Source organism: Lissotriton helveticus, chromosome 9 (assembly GCF_964261635.1).
Source record: "Lissotriton helveticus chromosome 9, aLisHel1.1, whole genome shotgun sequence".
Taxonomy (NCBI): domain Eukaryota; kingdom Metazoa; phylum Chordata; class Amphibia; order Caudata; family Salamandridae; genus Lissotriton; species Lissotriton helveticus.
In genome coordinates, this window is record NC_136070.1 from 57,613,272 (window position 1) to 57,635,730 (window position 22,459).

At 49.3% G+C, this 22,459-nt stretch overlaps 1 protein-coding gene across 1 annotated transcript in view; it reads right to left on the bottom strand.

Annotated features, from left to right (window-relative positions):
- Window positions 1–20,609, bottom strand: part of FMN1 (formin 1) — a 259,418-nt gene extending 238,809 nt beyond the window's left edge. The window contains exon 1 of the mRNA XM_078659450.1: window positions 17,205–20,609. Within this exon, the coding sequence (XP_078515576.1) occupies window positions 17,205–19,535 (2,331 nt within the window). The 5' untranslated portion in view covers window positions 19,536–20,609. The remainder of the gene's footprint in view (window positions 1–17,204) is intronic.
- Window positions 20,610–22,459: the final 1,850 nt, after the last annotated feature.

Genomic DNA, 22,459 nt, shown 5'->3' on the forward strand with positions numbered 1-22,459 from the left:
CATCTCCAATTGTTGTTTCCAGCACCATGGGGCCATGGTATCCTTAAGTCCAATCGGTGTATAATTAATTTTATTCGTGGGCTTACATATCTCAGCGAGTAGGGTAGGCCGATCACGTGCACTAGTTGCTTGTTCATTCTCCCGACATCTCATCTACTAGGGGTCTTTCTTAGTGTGCAGATGAGGAACTAAACTACTAACACACCTACGTCCAGTTGGGAACGAATACTTGCCTAATACACAAACATTAGATGTAAGTTACTTCTGGTTGGCTGAAATATCCTTCCTGGTATTTGTTCCCTTGTACGTGTGTTTCGAAATTGTCAAGCTATTTATAAGGAAGGCACTTTGCGATTTTGAATGAGTGTCAGCCGTGACGGTGCTCACCTTCAATACCTGTTACTGCAGTACAATACCATCCCACATCGGTGGTACTTTCCTCTCACATCCCTAGGAACAGGTGTGTGCGCTCAAGCCTAATGTCACCAGGTTTGTTTATTTGTAGGATGTGCCGTTATGAAAACTTCTCAAATTTCATTGCCTCGGTACGCCAACTTGCTCCTGTTTGAGAGCCCGTCATAGTGGGAATTTGACGTTAATGTGCAACTTCCGGCCACAAGGGTATCTTGCTATAAGTTGTCCAACCATCCCACTACAATGTGAGGCATTTAGGGGACAGATGACAGGCCCTCGATTCCAAGAAACATATGGGATATCCTGCCAGCGTCATCAGGATTTTAATAGGACAGTTACACCAACGATGGAGGGTGCGAGGGGTTCATTACAGACTCCAGAAGCGATTCCTGCTTCTATGTATCTACATCCTATCATGCCCCACCTGTTTAGTAGTGCCATACCCTCAAGCTTTACAGAGTATTAGTTGATCCTCTGATTGCGAGCCCGCGAGTTAAGGGTGCTCTTGCTCGGCTCACTTGCGTACTATTGCTATAGTCTTCCAATTTGGTACCACTTACAGGTCTGTCGCAAGCATTATATTCTGTCTGCAAGTTTCCGCATCTGCAGCTTAGTGTCAATTTAGATGGGGGGTTAATTTAATCCTGGTTGGCATCTCAGCTTTACTACACACCAGTAACCCCCAGACAAAGTGTTCGAGGTCACTGATAGGCATGATGGGCACTGCGCTATTTGAAGTATAGATGCTTGGTGGCCATCAGTATACAGGATTGTCTTCAGCCCTACAATAGAATTATTTCTTAGTTCTCTGCCAGCTGTTGAATCACTTCTTGAGTAATTTTACATGGGAGTCCTCTAGGGACTGCCCCCTTCTAGTGCGTCGTTGGCAGTTCAGCCTCAGGCTGAGGTTTCAACAGTTCCCTCCTTTCAGCGAAATGAGTGGAACATTGCAGGCTGGTGACCCTACATCCCACGGAGCAGCAGGTGCTCCTAACTGTTGGCACAGTATTGCTGTCTGTCAGATCCCGGAGCCGTGGATAAGCAGACAGACAACAGCAGTAGTGTGGAAGAGCATAGATTAGTGGCATGGGACCTCTCCTTCCCATGGGGTTAAATTAACATCGCAGGTCCTGGTCTTGTCCATACAACGAGTTCGTCGCTACCTGGGCCTGGCTGCACCGGCACCTGCTTCCACACTGTGTGCTGGGGCATGCCCCGCCCCCCCACCCCCACCCAATTTTCTAGACTAAGAGTAGTCTTTGCATACAAGTTGCTAACTCTCTTAAGCACTTGCCCTGGTGGGCACCACTAGTGCATCCACGGCGGTCTGCCACTTGTCTCTCACACTTCTCCAGCCTATAAGCGGCGCTCTGGCCTTTCCCAGTGTCGGCACCCATGAGCTTTATCATCGGTAAGGCACCGAACATTTGCTATTGTTGTGCCCTGGGTGATCAGCCTTTTGATGTTTAAATTTTGTTGGTTGGGTATGTGGGCCACTTCTGATGTTTAATTTCTTATTGGTGGCTGGTGGACAGGCCTACCCAGGAGTGTTTGGTTACGCAGGCGTTAGTGCCGCTGGTGCGTCAGGTAACCAATCTTTTCTTGAGTAGCACGTAGTGGTGCAAGAGGTTAGATAAGGTATGTGATTACTAGTTATCCCTGGTAGAAGATCACCTGACAGTTGTCCGGTTGCTGGGAAGATACCTCCACACTCGGGGCAAGTAGAATTACTAGAAGTGTAGGTCCGCCTCCAAGGTGGGGAAAGGTCAGGTAGTGTCAGTGGAAGTGTCCCTTGTTGGGAAATCTTGCGTGTCAGCTTGAAGACACACGACTTCACCTTTCTCATGCAGTAGGCGGCGGAGTCACTCTAAGCTCTCGTCCACTGTGACATAGAGTTATGTGACGCATGCTTATATATGTCGCATGCTTATGGTAGAGAGAGTGCACTCTCGGTACCTGGCTGACTCCTTCCTTGGGTTAACAATGTGAGCCCACCCCCCCCCCCCCTTAGTATAGGAGACCTCTTTCATGTTGAGTTCTTCTTCAGACGAGAGAGGGCCCGCAGTGCTGGGAGGTGTCTTTAAGAGAAGAACCTTTTGGGCCCACCCCCCCCCCCCCTTAGTATAGGAGACCTCTTTCATGTTGAGTTCCTCTTCAGACGAGAGAGGGCCCGCAGTGCTGGGAGGTGCCTTTAAGAGAAGAACCTTTTGGGCCCCACCCTATGCCTTCTTCTGGCCGGGGCGCCCTATGCCTTCTTCTGGCCGGGGCGCCCTAGGGCTCGGGCCGTACACCAAATCTGACCTCTGTCGTGTGGGGGCGGTTTCGGCGGCCTGCGCCCCCCGTGTGTTAGTAGACAGGGTGGCCTGGCACCGTGGCACCCTTCCCGGGCTTTGTGATCTCCCCCCCCCCCTGACAGCATTGCAGCGGGTCAGTGCGGGCTTGTACAGTGATTGGGCTCTTGCATCCTGTTGGGCAGCTAGGACACAAAGTTTATTTTTTGGGTATAACGTCATCCCAGTACTCCGGGAATCACGCACAGTGTTATACACACTGGCTGCCTGAGGGCTATAAATTCCTTTATGCCCCTCCCAAAGTGAGAAGCTGGCCTGACTTTCCATGTCACCAACCTGGTGCCCCCCTCCCCCCCCCCCCCCACCTGGGTTTAGTTTATCATATCCCTTATGAGGGTCGTAAGTCATCAGACAGGCTATCCTCGAGGTAGCATGGACTTGCAGCCGTCTGGCTAAACTGGGGGGCTTGTGATCCCGGCTGTTACCTTGGTAATACTATAGATCACATGTCAGTCTACCTCGCAAGCTCTATCCCAATAGATGCTACGCGCACCGCAGGAGGCGTATGCATCCTTCGTGACTTTTGTTGCACAGCGTATACCTAGCAGTTTCAGTTGAAGTTTGAGAACTGCGCTGTGGCAGTAGTCGTACATCATTGGGTATAGTTTACTGATGCTTTGTACGAATGTTATCAGCAGGGGAGGTCCCCTTGTCTCTTGGGCTCTTTCATGGGTATCCCTTCTGACCTGGGTCAGTCTACACCATTGCTGTAGGGGAATTTGTCCCCTGGGGTCCTTGCTGACTACTCTCAGAGGGCTTGTGGTGTCAGCGGCCGTGTCATGTTGCAGGTCTGCATCGTTCTGGGGCACTTTGTTCCTGTCCCAGCAATCCCTTGCGGGGGTCTTAGTCATCCTTCAGACAAGCTATCAACAGGTAGCGTGGCCTAGGCCGCTTCCAGACTAATCCGAGAGGGCAGGGGATGCCTGCTGTTAATACCCGTGTATATATGTTTTATCCCTGCAATGCCCCTGTGCTCTTTCGAGTATAGCTGCACAAGCGTCATTATAAGCACTCTTTCTCCAAGTCTGCGGAGAACGGCGTACAGCAGGAGTTACTTACTGGGTATAGCCTGCTGACGCTCGTGGTGAAAGGATGTGGTTGAGTTGTTGGGCATGTGCTGGAACACCTATTGTTGATTCAAAGCACCTTCAGCAGTTTGGCCCCTCCTCAGCCTTTGTCATTCTCCTGGTAGTATGACTTCTGGTAACCAGGTTAGGGGTATGACTTCAGGTAACCGAGTTAGGTTACTCCTTGCTGGATAGCCTTAACACCCGGGGTGTCGGCAGAGTAGGGGCAGAGGGGCCTGGGTGACTTCAGGCATGTAATGTTCATGTCAGTATCTGGTCGCTTCGAGGTGGACAGTGTCCACCGCTCCCTTGTTGCTGTGGTCTTGTTCTTAGCCGTTTAAATGCTCTCCAGAGCAAGGTTCAGGTTTCCCTAAAATCAAAGTGGTGGGGGCCGTGAAAGGTTTCCCCCAACGGAGGGGCCTGGGATCCAGCAAACGCAAGATGTTTCAGGACGAGGTCAAATGTTACCTCGTGGAGGATGGTGTTATCTCACGCCCGCAGGCTTTGACCTGTTCCTCCTAATTTTTTAAGAAGTTTTATGAGCAGAGGTTGCAGGTAATGAGGAGTAGCAGTGGTGGGGGGGCCTGTGCGGCAGCGGGTACCACCGCACAGGCTGTGGCGGAGTTACTGGGCGATCCGGAAGAAGAGAGGTGCAAACGATGTACTTCAGCGGGCACATAGGGGTGCCAGAGCCTAACCTGTATCCTCATGGGAGGTGCAGGAATTCGTGTCGGCGCCCCAGTAGTCCTTCGGGCGGTTGTGGGCCTGTGCAACCGGGGGTTTGCCTAGTCACGCCCCACAGGGGGGCGTGTCAGTAGTTATAATTTTATTAATACAGCAGTTGGGTGCTTTGCCACTGTGCTGTTTGGCTCAACAGGCGGGCAGGTGGCGAGAAGGCAGCCTGCCCGGGATCGCCCGTAATCTTCACCCACCATCATTACATATGTTGTATGTAAATAAACCTGCAGCAATTGTTTCCCAAACTAATACGTTGTCTGTGCATTATTTTGCATGTTTGGGGAACCAGGGGGCGGGAGACTTCATGTGGCCCTGATGTGACTATGCGCCTGCCCGAGGCCACGCAGTGGCCATTGAGAGGGCGGGCCAATAGTCACGGAGGGCTGACCCGCCCCCAGGAAGTTGTTAGCCTCCCCTCCTCACTGGTTTGAGGAGGCGGCTGGACGCGAGTCTCGTCCGGGGGCGGCAGGGAGGGGCCTCCGTGGGTACTTAGGTTGCCGCACCACGTTGGAGGGCCTCTTTGCCGCCCCGGACGCCATCGGTTCTCTTCGGGACACTCTTTTCCCTCCCTTACCTCTAACCCAGAGTGTTGGTGTGGGGGGATTGGTGGAGGTTTTTAATGTGTCCATTTATCGTTGCAGGTTGGAGTTAAGCGGAGTTACTGGGCGATCCGGAAGAAGAGAGGTGCAAACGATGTACTTCAGCGGGCACATAGGGGTGCCAGAGCCTAACCTGTATCCTCATGGGAGGTGCAGGAATTCGTGTCGGCGCCCCAGTAGTCCTTCGGGCGGTTGTGGGCCTGTGCAACCGGGGGTTTGCCTAGTCACGCCCCACAGGGGGGCGTGTCAGTAGTTATAATTTTATTAATACAGCAGTTGGGTGCTTTGCCACTGTGCTGTTTGGCTCAACAGGCGGGCAGGTGGCGAGAAGGCAGCCTGCCCGGGATCGCCCGTAATCTTCACCCACCATCATTACATATGTTGTATGTAAATAAACCTGCAGCAATTGTTTCCCAAACTAATACGTTGTCTGTGCATTATTTTGCATGTTTGGGGAACCAGGGGGCGGGAGACTTCATGTGGCCCTGATGTGACTAAGCCTCTGTACGTATTGGTGTTCTCACACGTGCTTGCCGCCTTACATAGGCCGAAAACCCCGGGGTGAGGGTCTAACAAATGGTTTTGTGGTTTGTGATGCAGGAGTCACCTCGAAATGCGTTTCTACCGAGGGGGGAGGCCAGCATGTCGGATGTAATATATTTGTAACTGCATTTATATAGCGCTTACTACCCTGATGAGGCATCAAAGCGCTTTTTCAGAGAGTGGCACGCTACTTCGGAACCTAAAAGGTGTGTGCCCGACTTGAATCATGCCGGCAAAGACAAGTCAATACGATTTAGAAGACAAGTCAGAACATTCATCCCAATGGACCGAACACTATATCAAGACTGGAAGAGGATTTTCTTAAGTCCTTTGGCCTGTAACAACAACGCATGTCAAAGGGGGTCTGTTAAAAAACAAGCGACTTTCAGGAATGTTGAACAATAAACGACACGCCACACCCTCTTGTATCATCGCCTTGTTTTCCCTGTATGACCCACAGATTGTGTCTTCACAGGGTCTGTGGAAACACTTCTTTAGAAGGGGAGGTTGTGAGGTTTGTGTTCACACACAATGCAGGTTTCCTCTGCAGGCACTGAAAGTGTAATCCCTACATCACCTGACGCCTTCAGATGACCGAGAGATGGAATTATCAACAAAATAAGTATTTTCTGTTTTAGCCCATCTATCCAAAGCACTTTAGAATTAGAAAAAACATGTACAATGTTCATTGACCATTCATTTCCTCACCCTTGGAAGGGTGTATGGGTACAGCGGTCAATGCCACCACATGAACTGGTGACCTGCGGCTTTTGCACAGACGTTGGCAGCAAGCAGTGGACTCAGTTATTCTAACCACTGAAGTGAGATATTCTATATCCAACAGCAAATGGATGGAAATATGTATTCATTTTGTATTTTTATAAAGTGCAGCTCTACCAGGGAGGTGTCAGCCAGCTGGATAGAGAACAGCAGGAGATACGTATAGTCTATTAACAAATACATGAACAACTAGTGAAACATACAACAATGGGAAGGAGGAAAGGCCAGAGTTTTATCAAAGACAATAACCTGGGAGGATCAAAAGGATGGAAAGAGAAGAATGAGATGGGAGATGAGGGAGAGAAGGGAGTCAGGGAGGAGGAGATAAGATGAAGTAAGTGTGGAGGGATTAAAGGGAATGGATGGGGAATCGGAATGTTAAGTGGCTAGAGAAAGGTAACAAAGGAAAGCTACAGAAGATAAGGTTTGGAGAGAACATGAGAGGAAAAGTACAGAATAGCTGTTTGCCAAAATAAACAACAAAAAAAGATGGGAGTTGGACTTTTCTGGAAGAGAGAGGCCGGACCACAATGCATCTCAACTTTTCAGGCAAAGAGCTGGTCTTCGACCATGTATGGCGCTCCGCTGCCTTTTGGCTAGCTCCGCACTATAGAAATATTGTATACATACATACATACACAGAGCTTCGCAGAAGAACTAAGTCCCTGCTCTAGGATGCTAGGAATTGGTGATCTGGCACCAAAAGAGTCAGATGGTGACCATTTTATGAGCATTCATCACATTTAGGCTCTTTAAGACGAGCTCACCATCTGACCCGGGTCCAAGTAATGTATGTATGTATAAACCATTTTGTAACGCGCTCGGTTACTTGGGAGTGTCCTGGCGCAATGGGGAAAGGCAGAGGAAAACTTTAACAGAAACCAACTTACCCCAAACTAATGAAAAAATGCGTTTTTAAGTTTTTCTTGAACTGGGCTACACACTGAACAGAGCGCAGATGGAGGGGAAGGGCGTTCCAGGTCCGGGCAGCCACCACAGATATGGACTGGCCCCCTAGTCTGCATCGCCTAAAGCGGGGGAGAGTCATCTTATATTGAGAGGCCGATCTAAGATCTCGAGAAGGGACATATAGAATGAATCGTTTCTTCAAATAGGCAGGCCCTTGATCGTGAGTTGCTCTGAACAGGAGTACAAGGGATTTAAACAAAATGCGCATTGACACTGGAAGCCAGTGAAGACAGCACATGTGAGAGCGAACGCTCTTCCATCTCGGCACATTGAACAGTAGCCGGACAGCGGCATTCTGGATAACCTGTAGGCGGTTGACCATGTACGCAGGAATGCCACTAAATAGAGCATTAGCATAATCCAGCCTTGCTAGAATGAGAGCTCGGGCAACCGTCTCTTTTGCTTCCCTGGGAAGCAACGGAAAAAATCTACGTAGCATTCTAAGGGTGGCAAAACAAGTCCCAGATAGCTTTTTAATATGGTCCTCGAATCTTAGGTCCTCTCCGAACCAAATGCCAAGATTTTTCGCGGGACCTCCCATCACCTTGGGGCTAGGAATATTGGGTGGCCACAGCGAGTTTTTAAAGCAGGGGGGGAAAGACCCATAGAAGAGGACCTCAGACTTGTCCTCATTATATTTCAGCTGGGCCAAGGTCAACCAGCGGAAGACAGAGGACAGACAGAGTTGAACTGCTGAGGTATCAAGTTGGTCATCTGGCCAGGTGAATAACAGCTGGGTGTCATCAGCATATCCGATAATCTTAGCCCCGTACTGTTCCGCCAGATATACCAGAGGAGTGATGTAAATATTGAACAGTAGGGGACTAAGAGTGGATCCCTGAGGAACCCCAGTGAGAAGTGGTTTAGGCTCTGAGGCATAAGGCGGTATCCAGACCTGTCCGATAGAAACGAGGACAGCCAGGCCAGGGCACACCCCCCAATACCAATTGCAGACAGCCTGGCGAGGAGGAGGGCGTGTGGAACGGTGTCAAATGCGGCAGAGAGGTCCAACAAAATCAGGACCGCTCTGCCGCCACCGTCCAAACACTCCCGGATTGATTCTGCCATCTCAACCAGGGCTGTCTCCGTACTGTAGGCCGCCCTGAAACCTGATTGGGCCGGGTGTAAAGCATTAGAGGTCTCAACAAAGCTCTCGAGTTGACGAAAAACCACTTTTTCACAGATTTTGGCCATTGCTGGCAAAAGGGATATGGGACCATAATTCCCAGGCACAGCCACATCCAGCCCTGGTTTCTTTAAGAGCGGCAAAAGTAATGCGCTGTGCGGGTACGTATCTGGTGAGCATGGAGTGGGCTGTGTACTCCTGGGGGCTGGTGAAGACTGCTCCACACACATACATGGAAAAATGGGCAACAGGCCTGATGCCAACATGTACATGTGCAATATAAAGAGTAACTATGAAATATTGACCAGTTATACGGGACACATTAAGAAGTGAATTTTGCCCCGGAATGATTGTGTTCTTACTATACAACTCGTGAGAAAAACGGTCTCTTCCGTCTCTCTTTAAAGTTACTTTCAGCCCACAAGTAATGGAGCTCACTTCCCTCTCGTCCCCTGCAAACTTTACAATTGATATAAAAAACCAACAAGATATGTGACATTTGTGTAAATCACAATGTGCTGTTAGTGTGGCATTACAGCACAGTTACGCTGCTTATATCCTTCCAATTTCTCACTTTCTCTTCGTATCCCCATGGCATAAAATTACAGTCACACACATACGGAAGGGGTGAGAGGCAAAACTTCTCTACTCCAGCCTCCCCAATCACATAACTGTAACACACATGGAGGAGTAGAGAATGATATTAAAAATGATAATACGAAGGTGGCACGTGCTCAGTGACAAAAAAACTGCCTTCACTCACAAAATTGTGACATGCTTCAGCATTAGGCTTACATCAATACACCCGTAGCAGACCAACGCCTGGAGTGGAGCAAAGGGAGGGGAAGACAATACAAACACAAAACAAACAAAAAGTGTGTTACATAAAATTACCGAGTTCATGGAACAGCAAGCAGCCTTGCTGTGGTCCAACTGAGTCTTGATCCAGATGTTAACGGCCTCTTATCCCAGCTTTCAGCCAAGAGTTGTTGTGTGATGTGTACCTTGTGTCCTAGGGGTGCACTTCCATCTCTTTTTTCCAAAGACTCTCTTGAGCACCTTTGAGACCACCGACCATGGCCAGGATTTATGGTTTAAGGTACTCTGCTAGAGATCCTTTTCACTTGCCACTGTTTCAATGGTGAGGATGGGAGTTATGGGTCTGCCCCTTCCTCATGCCCTTCGGGGTCTCTAGGCTCATGATCCCCTTCCTAATGTTTGGTCTGATCATGAAGCCGGTGAGCAATCGGACAGAGGAGCGGACGGTCTACGTGCACTAGATCGCGGATGATACTTGGGTATACATGCGGTTTCCGACAATTAAAGATCTTCACGGTACCTTCTCAGGATGCAGGCAGACTTTGAAGCTTATTGCTCCAGTAAGCTATTGTTTATTGGATGCTAATCACATTGTAAGCTACCAGTGGATCTATAATTGTCGGCTGTTTCCCGTGTCTGTTTACCTGGGAGAAGTCATTGGAGGTTCTATTTCAATCTTCAATCAAGCTTGAAGCTTCATGTACAACCGCAGAGCTGAGAATATCAACATAATAGGATCTGACATACAAGGGATGCAAAGGGAAACCTCTACACAGTTTGTGGATATCCCTAAAATCTCTCACGTATCCGGCCAACATTGGGCACTACTAGTCACTGCAGCGTTTTCCATTTTTTGCCCATGTCCCACCTAGGTTTTGTAGTGCTTATAAAGTTTTGTCTAGAAGTCAAGTTCATTGCTAGTTTTACTGACCGACTCAAACGCTGTGCTCAAAGATCTGCCACTGATCACTCTAGTGCAGACCTCGCTGCAGCTCAGTTGGCCACGGGCACCAATTAGATCACATGCACCCTACTCTCAGGCAGACATCTGCACTGGGCTCCCCAGGCATGTCCAACTCAAGGTTGCTTGTCTGACGTGCAAGACCCATGTCCTGGCGTACGGTTTGGTTTCTAAACGTAATATCTGGTGGCTTTCAGATCAGGGGAGCAGAGCACAATTGCACCTTGATGTTACAGAAATGTTACTGCCTCTAGCATGTTCCTCTGGGGCAAGGCAGTCAGTACATGGAACAAACTTTTTAGGAACAGATCATAACGGCAAGTCATCCTTTTCTACGTGCGCTGCAGATGTTGGTAATATTTAAAATTTCCTGAAGATGTTTGCAATCTTGAATATGACCTGCAGATATTCTATATCTACCTAAATTTCCAGGGAGAGAGAAAGCTTGCCAAAACATCGGTAAGGAAGGAGGAATGACTGGAGCTATAGAAATGGAGCCGTGGCGGCAGCTATTAAAATACAACAGTAACACGGCAGGCACCGACTCAGTACTTGCAGAGAAGGCGCTTTGACCAAGTTACTCAGTCATGGGATGGATGCTCTCTCCTGTCAATCAATCAATCAATCAGAACATTTGTATCTATCGAATGTGCTTTGGTGCCTCGTCATTGGGCTAACGCGCTATAAAAATGCAATCACAATACAATACCTGAATGAAGTAACCACGTCACAATCAGAACACAAAACGATCCGTGATGCCACGGAGGAGGTTCTCACCGCATTCCTGGTCTGCTGCGGAATTTGTACGCACTTGTGTGATAGGCCGCGTGATCCAGGTCATCCCGTTGTACATGCGCACCGTAACATTTTTATGTGATATGTATTTGTACAATATCAGAGCTGGGGACACAGGCCATGGCCCCCAACATTTGATGGAGGGCGTTGTTGCCACGCCTAGAGACCAGGCAAGCCCGAAGCCACTTTTTTATCCCAACTGGAACAGCTGATAAGTTGCAACCCCACACATACACGGTGTGAATAGCCGTCTAGGGTCACAAAACAAGGCTAATCGCCATGCAGTGTCCCTGGAACACATCATTTTTATTTCCACGGTTGTGCTGCACTGTGCTGCAGAGGCAGCTCAACTGAGGAGTTCGGGTTTTTTCTCCCTCCAGTGAGACATCATTGTATAATTTAAAATTGAAGTTCAAGGACTGGGCCCTAGCTGCTCCATTGGTTAGTCAAAGAGACAGCGTAACACGGCAGGGCAGAGGCAAGCCTGGTGATTGTCAATAGCACCGTTGACTGAAGTCCAGTGCGCATGCGGAGTTAGACAGGCCTTGGTTGTCGCCAACCCGACATATGCAATTCAGACCTTGAATCCAAACACTGTTAGGGAGACAAGGGCAGCATGGACAGCCCCCTGCTCTCCTTTGGAGCGCTGGGTTTGCCTGCCCCAGCCAATACTTACATTGCTCTCCTGCAGCTTTAAGTATAACAAGCTTGCGAGCAAAGCCTGGATTGGATCTGGGCAGGTTGGCCGGTGAGGGCGGGCCTGCGCTTCCATGGCAGCACAGAGGCGAGAGGATGAAATTTGTGGCTATATTTCAAAGCCACACACAGTGATTGGTCATGTTTCTTTAAAGGTGATGCGATTTTCCACTCTGCACAGTGCCAGCGATGGCATTGTGTATGGAGGCGGGTGGAACAGAGAGTAGCAATCGCCTAACATCATCAAGAAAATGCGCCCGCAATGTGCCCAGTTTACCCCTGTTCACAGCCGAAACCACTTCATTACTTTCTGGGCAGGAGGGCCCTCTCTCATGATTGTAGAAATTAACCATGTGAGAGAGTAACCTTGGGTTACGTGGTCCAACATGACATCCAAGCCACGCCCTACAATTGCTGCGGGCCACCTAAAATACAAAACAAACATTGGAACGCTACACCGAGTTCCGCCCTGAGCAGGGGTGAAGTAGGCACATTGCGGACACATGTTTTTAAGCCATAGGGGCTTATACAATCGATCATTCCCGGGTATGAGTTAGCAGGAACTCATAGACATTTCTGCTGTATCCTATTTTGCAGGATATACATGTTACATTTACCAGCAAAGTACTTAATACAACACAGTGCAAGGACACTGAATACCACAGTACTGAATAGTCAAGTGGGATGTCAATAGTTATATTGGAACCATAAATGAGATAAGAGGAGACACAAGTTATTACCTAAGGTTTTCATGGTGCATTACAAGCCTTTGTGGGTCAAGTGTGTGACTACAGGAGTTTCCTCCCCATCACAGAATATGGATAATAGCAATATCCCAATCAAGGTAAGGCAGCCAAGCACTCTTAAGTATTCACTTGGAGCATCCACAAGTTCTTGGTCACAAATTTGCATAGTGTGTAAACTGTGTGTGTAGTGTCACCTCATTCATACAGGTGTCAGGTTACGAAGGGTTACCTTTTTTATATGGATATCGACTACTGGAACATGTTGACGTTCAGAGTCCTTAAGATAGTTGTCTCTATACCCCAGGTGAATCTGTAGCTTGTGGAGAAGGTAGGAATTTCCTTCTCACATGCCTGGGTATTTACCCATGCACAACTAGTAATAGGGATCCCTTAGAGGGAGTCCTGAAGAATGCCCAAGACCTATAAGGCTAATTAAAAATGTAAAAAGGGCAGACACATGTTGACAGAATATTAGAATGTCAAGGACATGGAGTTCCTGGGAAAGCATCCAATAACTACATATTATAGTGTTTTTAAATCATATTTAAGGTACCACCAAATAAAGAATATCTTTGTGGTATACCTTAAGACACTTTAGTATAACTCATTTGCTGTTCTATCCATAAGATCAGGGATCTCCAAAGTCAGTCCTTGAGGGCCGGATCCATGCCAGATTTCGAAGATAACTACATTTATCTAAATGGGATATGCTAAAAATGTGACGTGGATCTGGCTCTCCAGGAATGACTTTGGAGAACCCCGCATTAGATTAATATATCTTAAGAACTTCGTTAACACTGTTGAGGTTAAATCCGCCCCAAGTTACCAGGGTGGGATGAGGTGGTCTAGGATAAGTATGCCACATTACGTAAATGTAATGTAATGTAAAGGCACATTTTTATAGCGCAGCTATCACTCCAAGGAGCATCTTGGCGCTAGTACCGTAGCCAGATGGAGTGAGGCGGGCTGACTGTTGGATTTCAGGAGGTCCTGCACATTTTACACCAAGGCTTTACAGGCGGTATCAGTGAGATTAAAAATCCAGGTTTTCAAGGCTTTCCTGAACTGGCTCTCTGAAGGGATTTGACGTAGCTGTGGTGGAAGCTTGTTCCATGCCTTGGATCCCAATACAACGAGGGATTTTCCCCCCTTGGTGACAAGCCTGAAACTTGGGATCCGCAATAGGTTCTGATTTGAGGACCTGAGGTTCCGTACTGGTAGGTAGCGTCTAAAGCCGTTTGACAGGTACTTAGGTCCTTGTAAATGAAAGGCCCTAAAAGTGATGACCAGTATTTTGAATAAAATACGCTTATGTATTGGCAGCCAATGGAGGGCACTGAGTGCGGCCGAGGCAGGTGACTTCCTCGGCCAACCGAGGACCAGGCGGGCGGCTGCATGTTGGACCATCTGCAGCCTGTGGAGCACAGATTTATTTGCTCCCGCATACAGGCTATTGCAGTAATCAAGTCTTGATGTTATAAGTGCAACCGCCACCTTTTGCCTTGCTGTCAGAGGAAGAAAGTCAAAAAACTTTCTAAGGCCTCTAATAATGTTAAAACAGGTACCAGCCACAGTCACCGCCTGTTGTTTAAATGACAGGGAGTCATCAAACGTAACGCCCAAATTACGGGCGGTGGAAATGGTATTGGGGGGAGCTTCAGCATCTTCCGGCCACCACTGTTTGGGTGAGAACAGGTTTTGACTGGGTGAGAACACCTCATCTAACATTTTTCTTGTTTGGCCACCTGGGTTTATAGATGTTAGGTATGGATATTGAAGCCCCCCCTTCGAATAATTCTTCACCACACGTATTTTTATGGATGATTGGAGGATGTATGGTGAGTAATCCTCTTGCTGTCCCCTTGTGCCAGAAGCTACGGAAGTCTCTCAACTCAGATGACAAACAATCTCTGCAAACACACTTGGGTTTCATGGAAATGCTTTACAATTTGGAGCATATGGTGTATATGTTCCAAATTGTAAAGCACTTCCATGGTTCAGCCAATCAGGGAGCAATACCGACTGCACCCTCAAAGGACCCCTTTCGCTGCATGCACAGAGTTTTCAAGGCTCAGGGCTGAAAGTGAGTGGTTACTAACTACAAAGGAGGGTCAGAGAGATAATGCAAAGGGACCATAGAGTAGGAGGTCACCGCACCTGTTTCTGTGCGACACCTACAAGTCTCAGTCTTTAATCCTTCCAGTGTTGATTAAAGAATACCACTGGATTAGGTAACAACAATACGCATCATACAAGTGTTTTTGAAATATATTGTTATGGATACATTTCTTTTACTAGTAAGGAGCTAAAACCATGGGATATACACAGTTTTCCAAGAGCCCCGTAGATTCTTAGAAGATTTTTAAAGTGTTATGCTACATCCTTCTGCTCCCACCTCACTCATGCAAGTACCCACCAAAGGTTGGGTGATCTGGGATTTACTTGGGTTAGAAAGGCAGCCTTAGAGTCACACAGACCCTTGAAATGTGAATGCACCGCAAACAATCCTCAAGAAGACCACAGAGGAGCGTGGATCGGTCAAGAACAAGAGGGGACATCTTCAATTTTCAACAGAAAAAGAAAAAAAATGATTTAGAGAACTGAAATGAGGATTAGAGGAGGGATAAGTACAGCATGTGAAATATGTCAGCTTGTGGTCAAACCCGACATGCATCACTGCTGCTCTGCAGTAGGGTGTGTTTGTGTTTGTTTTGGATAGTGAGTCACAGGAGGTGGTGCACGTGAACACAGCCAGACTAATGTTGGCAAATACCTCAACCAGCTACAAGCTGCAGTAGTCACTAGAAACTCCCATAGACCTCCCACGTATCGATGCAAAGCAACAACCTACATAGAAAGACCACTTGAACGTGTTCCCAAATAGAGCACTATGAAACGAGCACTGACAACAGGAGCTGGATAAGCAGGTCACCCTGGGCCCTTTGACACCAGAAGACAACCTTCTTAGGCTTAAGCTGACATTTACAAGCCACTGCATTATGAAGTTTGGGTTTTGTCTCAATCAGTTGGACTTAATTACCCAATGGCTGGAATAGAGCATCATTTCTTAGTAACCCTCTTGTGGCCCTGCCCCTTAGTTAAAACCACCAACTCAAATCACCCAAGGCCACCTAAGGTCTGCTAGGAGCTTCACCGCCCAAGGCCACCTGAGGACAGCTAGGAGCTTCACCGCCCAAGGCCACCTGAGGACTGCTAGGAGCTTCAACGCCCAAGGCCACCTAAGGACTGCTAGGAGCTACACCGCCCAAGGCCACCTAAGAACTCTAGGAGCTTCACCGCCCAAGGCCGCCTAAGAACTGCTAGGACTTCACCGCCCAAGGCCACCTAAAGACTGCTAGGAGCTTCACCACTGAAGGCCACCCAAAGACTGCTAGGACCTTCACCGCCCATGGCCACCTAAAGACAGCTAGGAGCTTCACCGCCCAAAGCCACCTGATTACTGCTAGAAGCTTCACCGCCCAAAGCCACCTAAAGACTGCTAGGAGCTTCATCAGCCAAGGCCACCTAAGAACTCTAGGAGCTTCACCGCCCAAGGCCGCCTAAGAACTGCTAGGACTTCACCGCCCAAGGCCACCTAAAGACTGCTAGGAGCTTCACCACTGAAGGCCACCCAAAGACTGCTAGGACCTTCACCGCCCATGGCCACCTAAAGACAGCTAGGAGCTTCACCGCCCAAAGCCACCTGATTACTGCTAGAAGCTTCACCGCCCAAAGCCACCTAAAGACTGCTAGGAGCTTCATCAGCCAAGGCCACCTAAGGACTGCTAGAAGCTTAACCGCCCAAGGCAACCTAAAGACTGCTAGGAGCTTCATCACCCAAGGCCACCTAAGGACTGCTAGGAACTTCACCGCCCAAGGCCACCTAAAGACTGCTCAGAGCTTCATCGCCCAGGGACACCCAAGGACTGCTAGGAACTTCATGACCCAAGGCCGACTAAGGACTGCTAGGAACTTCACCGCCCAAGGCCACCTGAAGACTGCTAGGAGCTTCATCACCCAAGGCCACCTAAGGACTGCTAGGAGCTTCACCGCCCACGGCCACCTAAAGACTGCTAGGCGCTTCACCGCCCACGGCCACCTAAAGACAGCTAGGAGCTTCACCACCCAAGGCCACCCAAAGACTGCTAGGAGCTTCACCACCCAAGGTCACCCAAAGACTACTAAGAGCTTCATCACCCAAGGCAAGGACATGGCCTAACGGCTAGCTCGGTCGACCTCAAATCTGGGGATCCTTATTCGAGCCTTGGCAAGGACACGCACCATCCTGTGATTCTGGGCAAATCGCTTAATCTCTCCAAATGAATGTGTTCTCATGTAATGCAACTGGTACTCGTGTAAAGCGCTCTCATACCGGATACCTTCGGGTATAGTTCACGCTATATAAAACTCAGTTAAAAAAAAAAGGCCACTTAAGGACTACTAGGAGCTTCAATAAATGGCAACCATCTTGAGAACAATTCAAAACAGTGACTTCGAAAAGAAGCTTTGTACCCACATCCCAAACCGATGGACCCTCATTCCCACCCTTCGTTCTCAATCCCAGTCAAGGCCCTTGAAATATTAAAAAGGTTCAACATACAGATTTTGCTTCGGCGGATGTCTGGTTATTCCCCCCTGACTTTGGCCTTTCAAACATGGCCAACAGGGACTCTTTCTCACTCCTCCGTTTGCGTTTCAGGGCTTCCAGCTCTTCTGGATCGACCGTGGACACCTTTTTGATGGGCCTGGTGAAAAAAGACTTAAACGCCTCGAGCGGAGTCTCAGGGGGGATAGGTTTCACCTCTTCCGTTGGGGAAACAGCTGCGGCTGTCTCTGGTCGTCCACCCATCTCCTCGCAGGTCTTCCCTCCTCCGGGATCTTCTGAACCATCAGGCTCCTTCTCATCGGTCTTGGGTAGATCAAAGTTCAGTAGGTTGGAGAGCTGGTCCAGGAACCGGGAGCTAGGCTTTGGTTCCACCGGCCTCCGTTCTTCACGCTTCTTGAAGAAGGTCTCTGGGCTGGTTTTGGACTTCTGGACGGGCGACTTGAGCTTCAGCAAAGCCAGATCACTGTCCGGTGACTTGATCTTGGTCAGGGAATCCCTGTCCTCCGAACCGGCTCCCTTTTTGTGCACACGGAGCCCACTGAAGAAGGCAGGCAGCTGGAAGGGATTCTCGCCCTGCGACGGCGTGGGGGGCGTGGTACTCAAAAAACTGTTCGTAGAACGGGGTGAACCTTCGAAGGTCAGTCTCTTAGTGGGGCTGCTTGAAGGCCCGTGGCTCTCGTTCAGGCTATCACAGGATCCAAGCTTCTCTTTAAGGCTATCCTGCGAGCCAAGGCTTTCGTTGAGAACCTCCCATGACCCAGACTTCTCGTTGAGGCCGTCTCGAGAGCCCAACATGTCCTCAGAGCCACATTGGTCACTGATATTGTCTAGGGAGCCTACACTGAGGCTATCTGTAGAAGTAAGCTTTTCACTAAGACTGTTCTGTGAGCCAAGCATCTCGTTGTGTTTATTAGAGGAAGGCATCGCTTCAAGTGTCTCGTTGGGGTCATCCTGAGAGGAAAGTGTAATCCTGGGGATGCTTGGGGAATTTGGATTTTCGAGCAGGCAGTCCTCAGACCCAACATTCGAGTCGTCCTGAGGGTCTAGTATCTCGCTGCGGAAGTCATCAGTGTGAAGCTTCTCGACTGTTCTGCTTGGAGAAGCGAGACTCTCGCTCAGGCTGTCCTGAGAGCCAAGCATCTGCTTGTGTATGTCCCGAGAGCCACGCGTCTCATTGAGGTTATCCTCCAAGTCAAGGCGGTCCTTGAGGATGTTGTGAGACTCAAGATTTTCACTGAGGTGGTTCTCAGAGCCACATGGTACTTTGACGCTGTCCTGCGAACCAGAGATCTCCATAGCTTTGTCGTCGGAGGCAAAGTTCTCCTGAGAGCCACCTTCCGAGCCAAGGTCCTGGCCAGGGACGTTCTCAGAGCCGCATTTCTCTTTGGAGCCTCCTTCAGTTTCCTCGCTTTGGTTGGGCAGGTTCTCTGTTCCTCTACATTCTTCTTGTCCTGGGACATCAGAGAGGTCCTCTTCAGAGGGGCCTTCAAGCGAAGCGTTTTTGTCTCCGTCAACCAGCTGGTTGGCAAACTCTCGGTCCACGTTAGCCAATAGATGTTCTACTCTCTTGGCTTGGCTTTCTCCGGCTGGTATTGCATTCTCACCAGCATCATGGCCAGCATCTTTGGAATAACCACGATGCCGAGGTACCCGAGATGCTCCAGGTCCACCGTTCTCCAGCTCTGAACTCTCACCCTCTGACTCGGTGTCGCTAGTCGTGTGCACCAAGGTTCCGTGAACGAGAGGAGCCTCCTGCTCAAAGTCCTCAACGCGGAGCCCAGATTCTGCCAAGCCTGCAGGAAGCCCACCTCCAAGGCCCACCTTGGGTTTTTCCAACTGGTCCCCTTGGATAAGTTCTACAGATCCTGCATCGCCATTGGTTAAGGGACCTGCTGGTGAGTCCCTTGATGTGATCAGCAATCCATCAAGCGCGTCTCCAGGGTGCATGGGTAGATTATCGGCCAATGACGCTTCTGGCTTCCTGGCTGAAGACCCTCCCATTCCAGCTATTGGTTCCTTCCCCAGATATCCAGTCTGCAAACCCCCTCGCTCATCATCTGGGTTCCCTCGAGTGTCTTCCTTCCTTTCTCCATTGGGTAACTGCCCGAGACCCTCTTCCTGCCCCCTGGCATGGTCCTGGCTGCCCGGCTGGCTCTTCGTGCCACTGTCCACTGCTCGGAAGGCTTTAAGGATGGCATTCTCCTCTTTTGCTTTACTTTCCAATTTACTGTTCCGGGCAAAAAAGCTTTTCATGGAGAACTTTTCAAAGAAGGTCTGTGGGGCAGGGGGCTCCTTGCTGTCTGGGGGGTCACTCCTGGCCTCCATATTGGCTAGATAGCCACAAGGACTGAGCACGTGGCACGGGTATCAATTCTGGTAATTTCTGTCCTTCAGATCTGCAATGTTCGGTCTTGGAAAGGAGGGCGCCCCCTTCGCTTGCAGCATTTCGCCCCCTCCATGAGCACGCGTGGCAAAGGTTTAAATCACAGCACCGACTGCCTTCACGCTTGCAAGCCGGAGCCGCCCACCCAGGGTCAAAATCAAAGCAGAAACCCGCAAATCCCTCTGCAGTCAGGCTCTGGGTAGATGTGCACAAGCTCAACGCCGAGCAAGCGGGCGAGCTGCGAAGTCCGACTCGCTGCAGCTCCACTTCCGTGTGTCAAACACCTACAAGCACACGAGCGCTCCCCGGGCCCTGCCCTTCCAAAACTTCCGGCCCGTGGACTGCCTTCCCAGGGCACCGCCTTCCTCCCACTCTTGGTAGGACCGGCCTCCACTGAGCTACACCCCAGAAGGAAGTGATTCCGAAGCAGGGACTGCTCGGCGGCCAGTGCTCCCGCTGCACGAATCGGAGTAACATAAAAGGTCACTTACTTGCTCGAATCCGGGCTCAGACCTTCATCCTTCTGGGGTCGACACCACCAGAGCCATTGGGTTAGGTAATGAGAACATCTTACCAGAGTGCGAGACACACCGGCGGAGATAAAAATAGTACACTTAAAAAAAATAAAAGGATAAAAAAAGCAAACAAACAAAAAGGCTCCACTTAGCTGGAATCCAGGTGTGTTTTTTAATCCGATCGTCTCCTTTTGCTCCTTCTGAAGAGTTGGACAAAAAATACGAAGTCGCGAAAAACAGCCACGTAACTATGGTAAAACACGAAAAAAAAGTTTTAAAAAGCGAGACAAAAAAAGTTGTTGCTTTGGCAACGCTGCAAGGACGCGGAGAGTTTTGGAAGATGGGGGCCGGGGCTCGGAACTCCAAGGGCAGGAAGGGTCCGGGCTCTCGGGGGTTCCCCGGTCCGGTCCAGCTCCTCGGGGCAGCGGACCGTGGGCCGTCGGCACCGGGGCTCCGTTCCTTCCGGTCTCCAAGGACTCGGCTTGGGAAGCGGACCGGTCTCCGAAGGGCACCGGCCGGTGTCGGGTTACCTGTCAGGTGAGGCTGTTGCTACCGCCGGCGTCCAGCCAGCACGGATCGCCGACCGTCTAGAGTCCGCCGCAGAGGCTTGCTGGCAGCTGTGCATTCTGGGAATTGTAGTTCTCACTTCATTTTCAGAAGGGATGGATGTAAAAAAAGAAATCCTGCATGCAAAATTGTTTTTGGGTAAAAGCTGTGAGCTACACGCAGGTGTTGGCACTGGCAAAGTGGGATACTGCCCTGGACCGGGTCCAGGCCAGCCCAGCCCAGTCGGCCCTCACCTTCCTGCCGGCTCCCAGGGAAAGGGAACTTTCTCTCTAGCTCTCTTCTGTGTATATTTGTATCTTAATCTTTGATGTCTAGTTCAATATTGTAAGGCAACATTAGGACTTGTATTAGAAGAAAATGGGTATTAAAATTCAAGATTGTTCCAAAACAGGGGCCACAAAATATTTCCTGCCCTGGGACCCCCCAACAGACCCTTGAGAGGGCACTGTACAGCACATGGCAAGGGGCTAGCTTGCAATTATGGACTACTTGTCATAAGCAGTAGTGATCCTAGCTCCTGCGGCCTCTTTTACAGTCCACGAAGCACTTTCTAGCGGTGTGAGTTTTCCAACCTGAGCATCAAGCTCTGTTAAATGCTTGCGTCTCTTCCGGCCGGCAAAGCTGCCTTCGCGTGTTATTTATTTATTTATTTAATAGCTTCTATAGCGCAGGAATCGAGCCCAGATGGATTATCTCCGCGCTTTGACCGCAAACACAGGTGACGAGAACCGCTATACAGATAGCCTGAGAATGCAAGCATGAAACAGCTATGACTTATATTTCTGTAAACAGATTGGTTTTTAGCATTTTCCTGAAAGCAAGGTGGTTGGAAGTCTGTCTGAGGCTAAGGGGCAGGTTGTTCCACAAAGTCGGCCCAACTGAGGAGAGGGCACGGCCACCTTGTCTGATCTTTTTAATAAAAGGTGGTTTAAGCAGGAGTTGATTACTAGACCGCAGATCACGTTCTGGTCTGTAAGGCTGGAGTAATTGGGCTAGGTAGTTGGGGCCGGTTCCAAAAAGACATTTGTGGACAGTACAGCAGATCTTAAATTTAACCCGCTGGCGTACAGGGAGCCAGTGTGGTTCTCTCAGCAGGGGGCCAGAAGATGTTCTTGGGGGGGCATTCAGAATCAATCTGGCCGCCGTGTTCTGGACCACCTGCAGTCGATTGATGGCATCTTCATTGGCTTGTATCAGAAGCCCATTGCAATAGTCAAGGCGACTTATTACAAGGGCCTGTACCAGGGTCTTTCTGTGGGTGTCCGGTAAAAGAGGAAAAATTTGTCTGAGTAGGCCAATGGTGTGAAAACAGGCTCCTGCAATCATATTTGTTAAAGCTTGTTGGTTCCCAGTGATGGAAGGGGGTCCCTGGCATTCCAGCCAAACATGCGAGCAGGAGTTGTGTGCCCTACTATTTTATTTTTTTATAATTTTTTATTCGTTTCATTAAATGGATCTTAGTGCAATAGTGACCGGCATTTGCCCCTCCATCTCCGTGAAATATTGCGCTTAGCCGCCACCGAAGCAAGGGCCAGCCATATCTTGGAATAACAAGGCCACGTTTTCTCCCCTGTGATATTAAGGAGGTGCCGTTGGGACTCCACTGATCATTCATCCTTCTGAAGTTGATAAAGACACTGTAAAAAGATTAGGCACTGGGTACACCAGACTTCCAGTTGCGCAAGTCATTGGGCCGTAAGGCATGTATGTACCTAGATGTGTGTATTTGTTTGTACAAATGTGTACAATGGCTAAGTTAAAAAAAAATAGATGTTCTTTGGGTC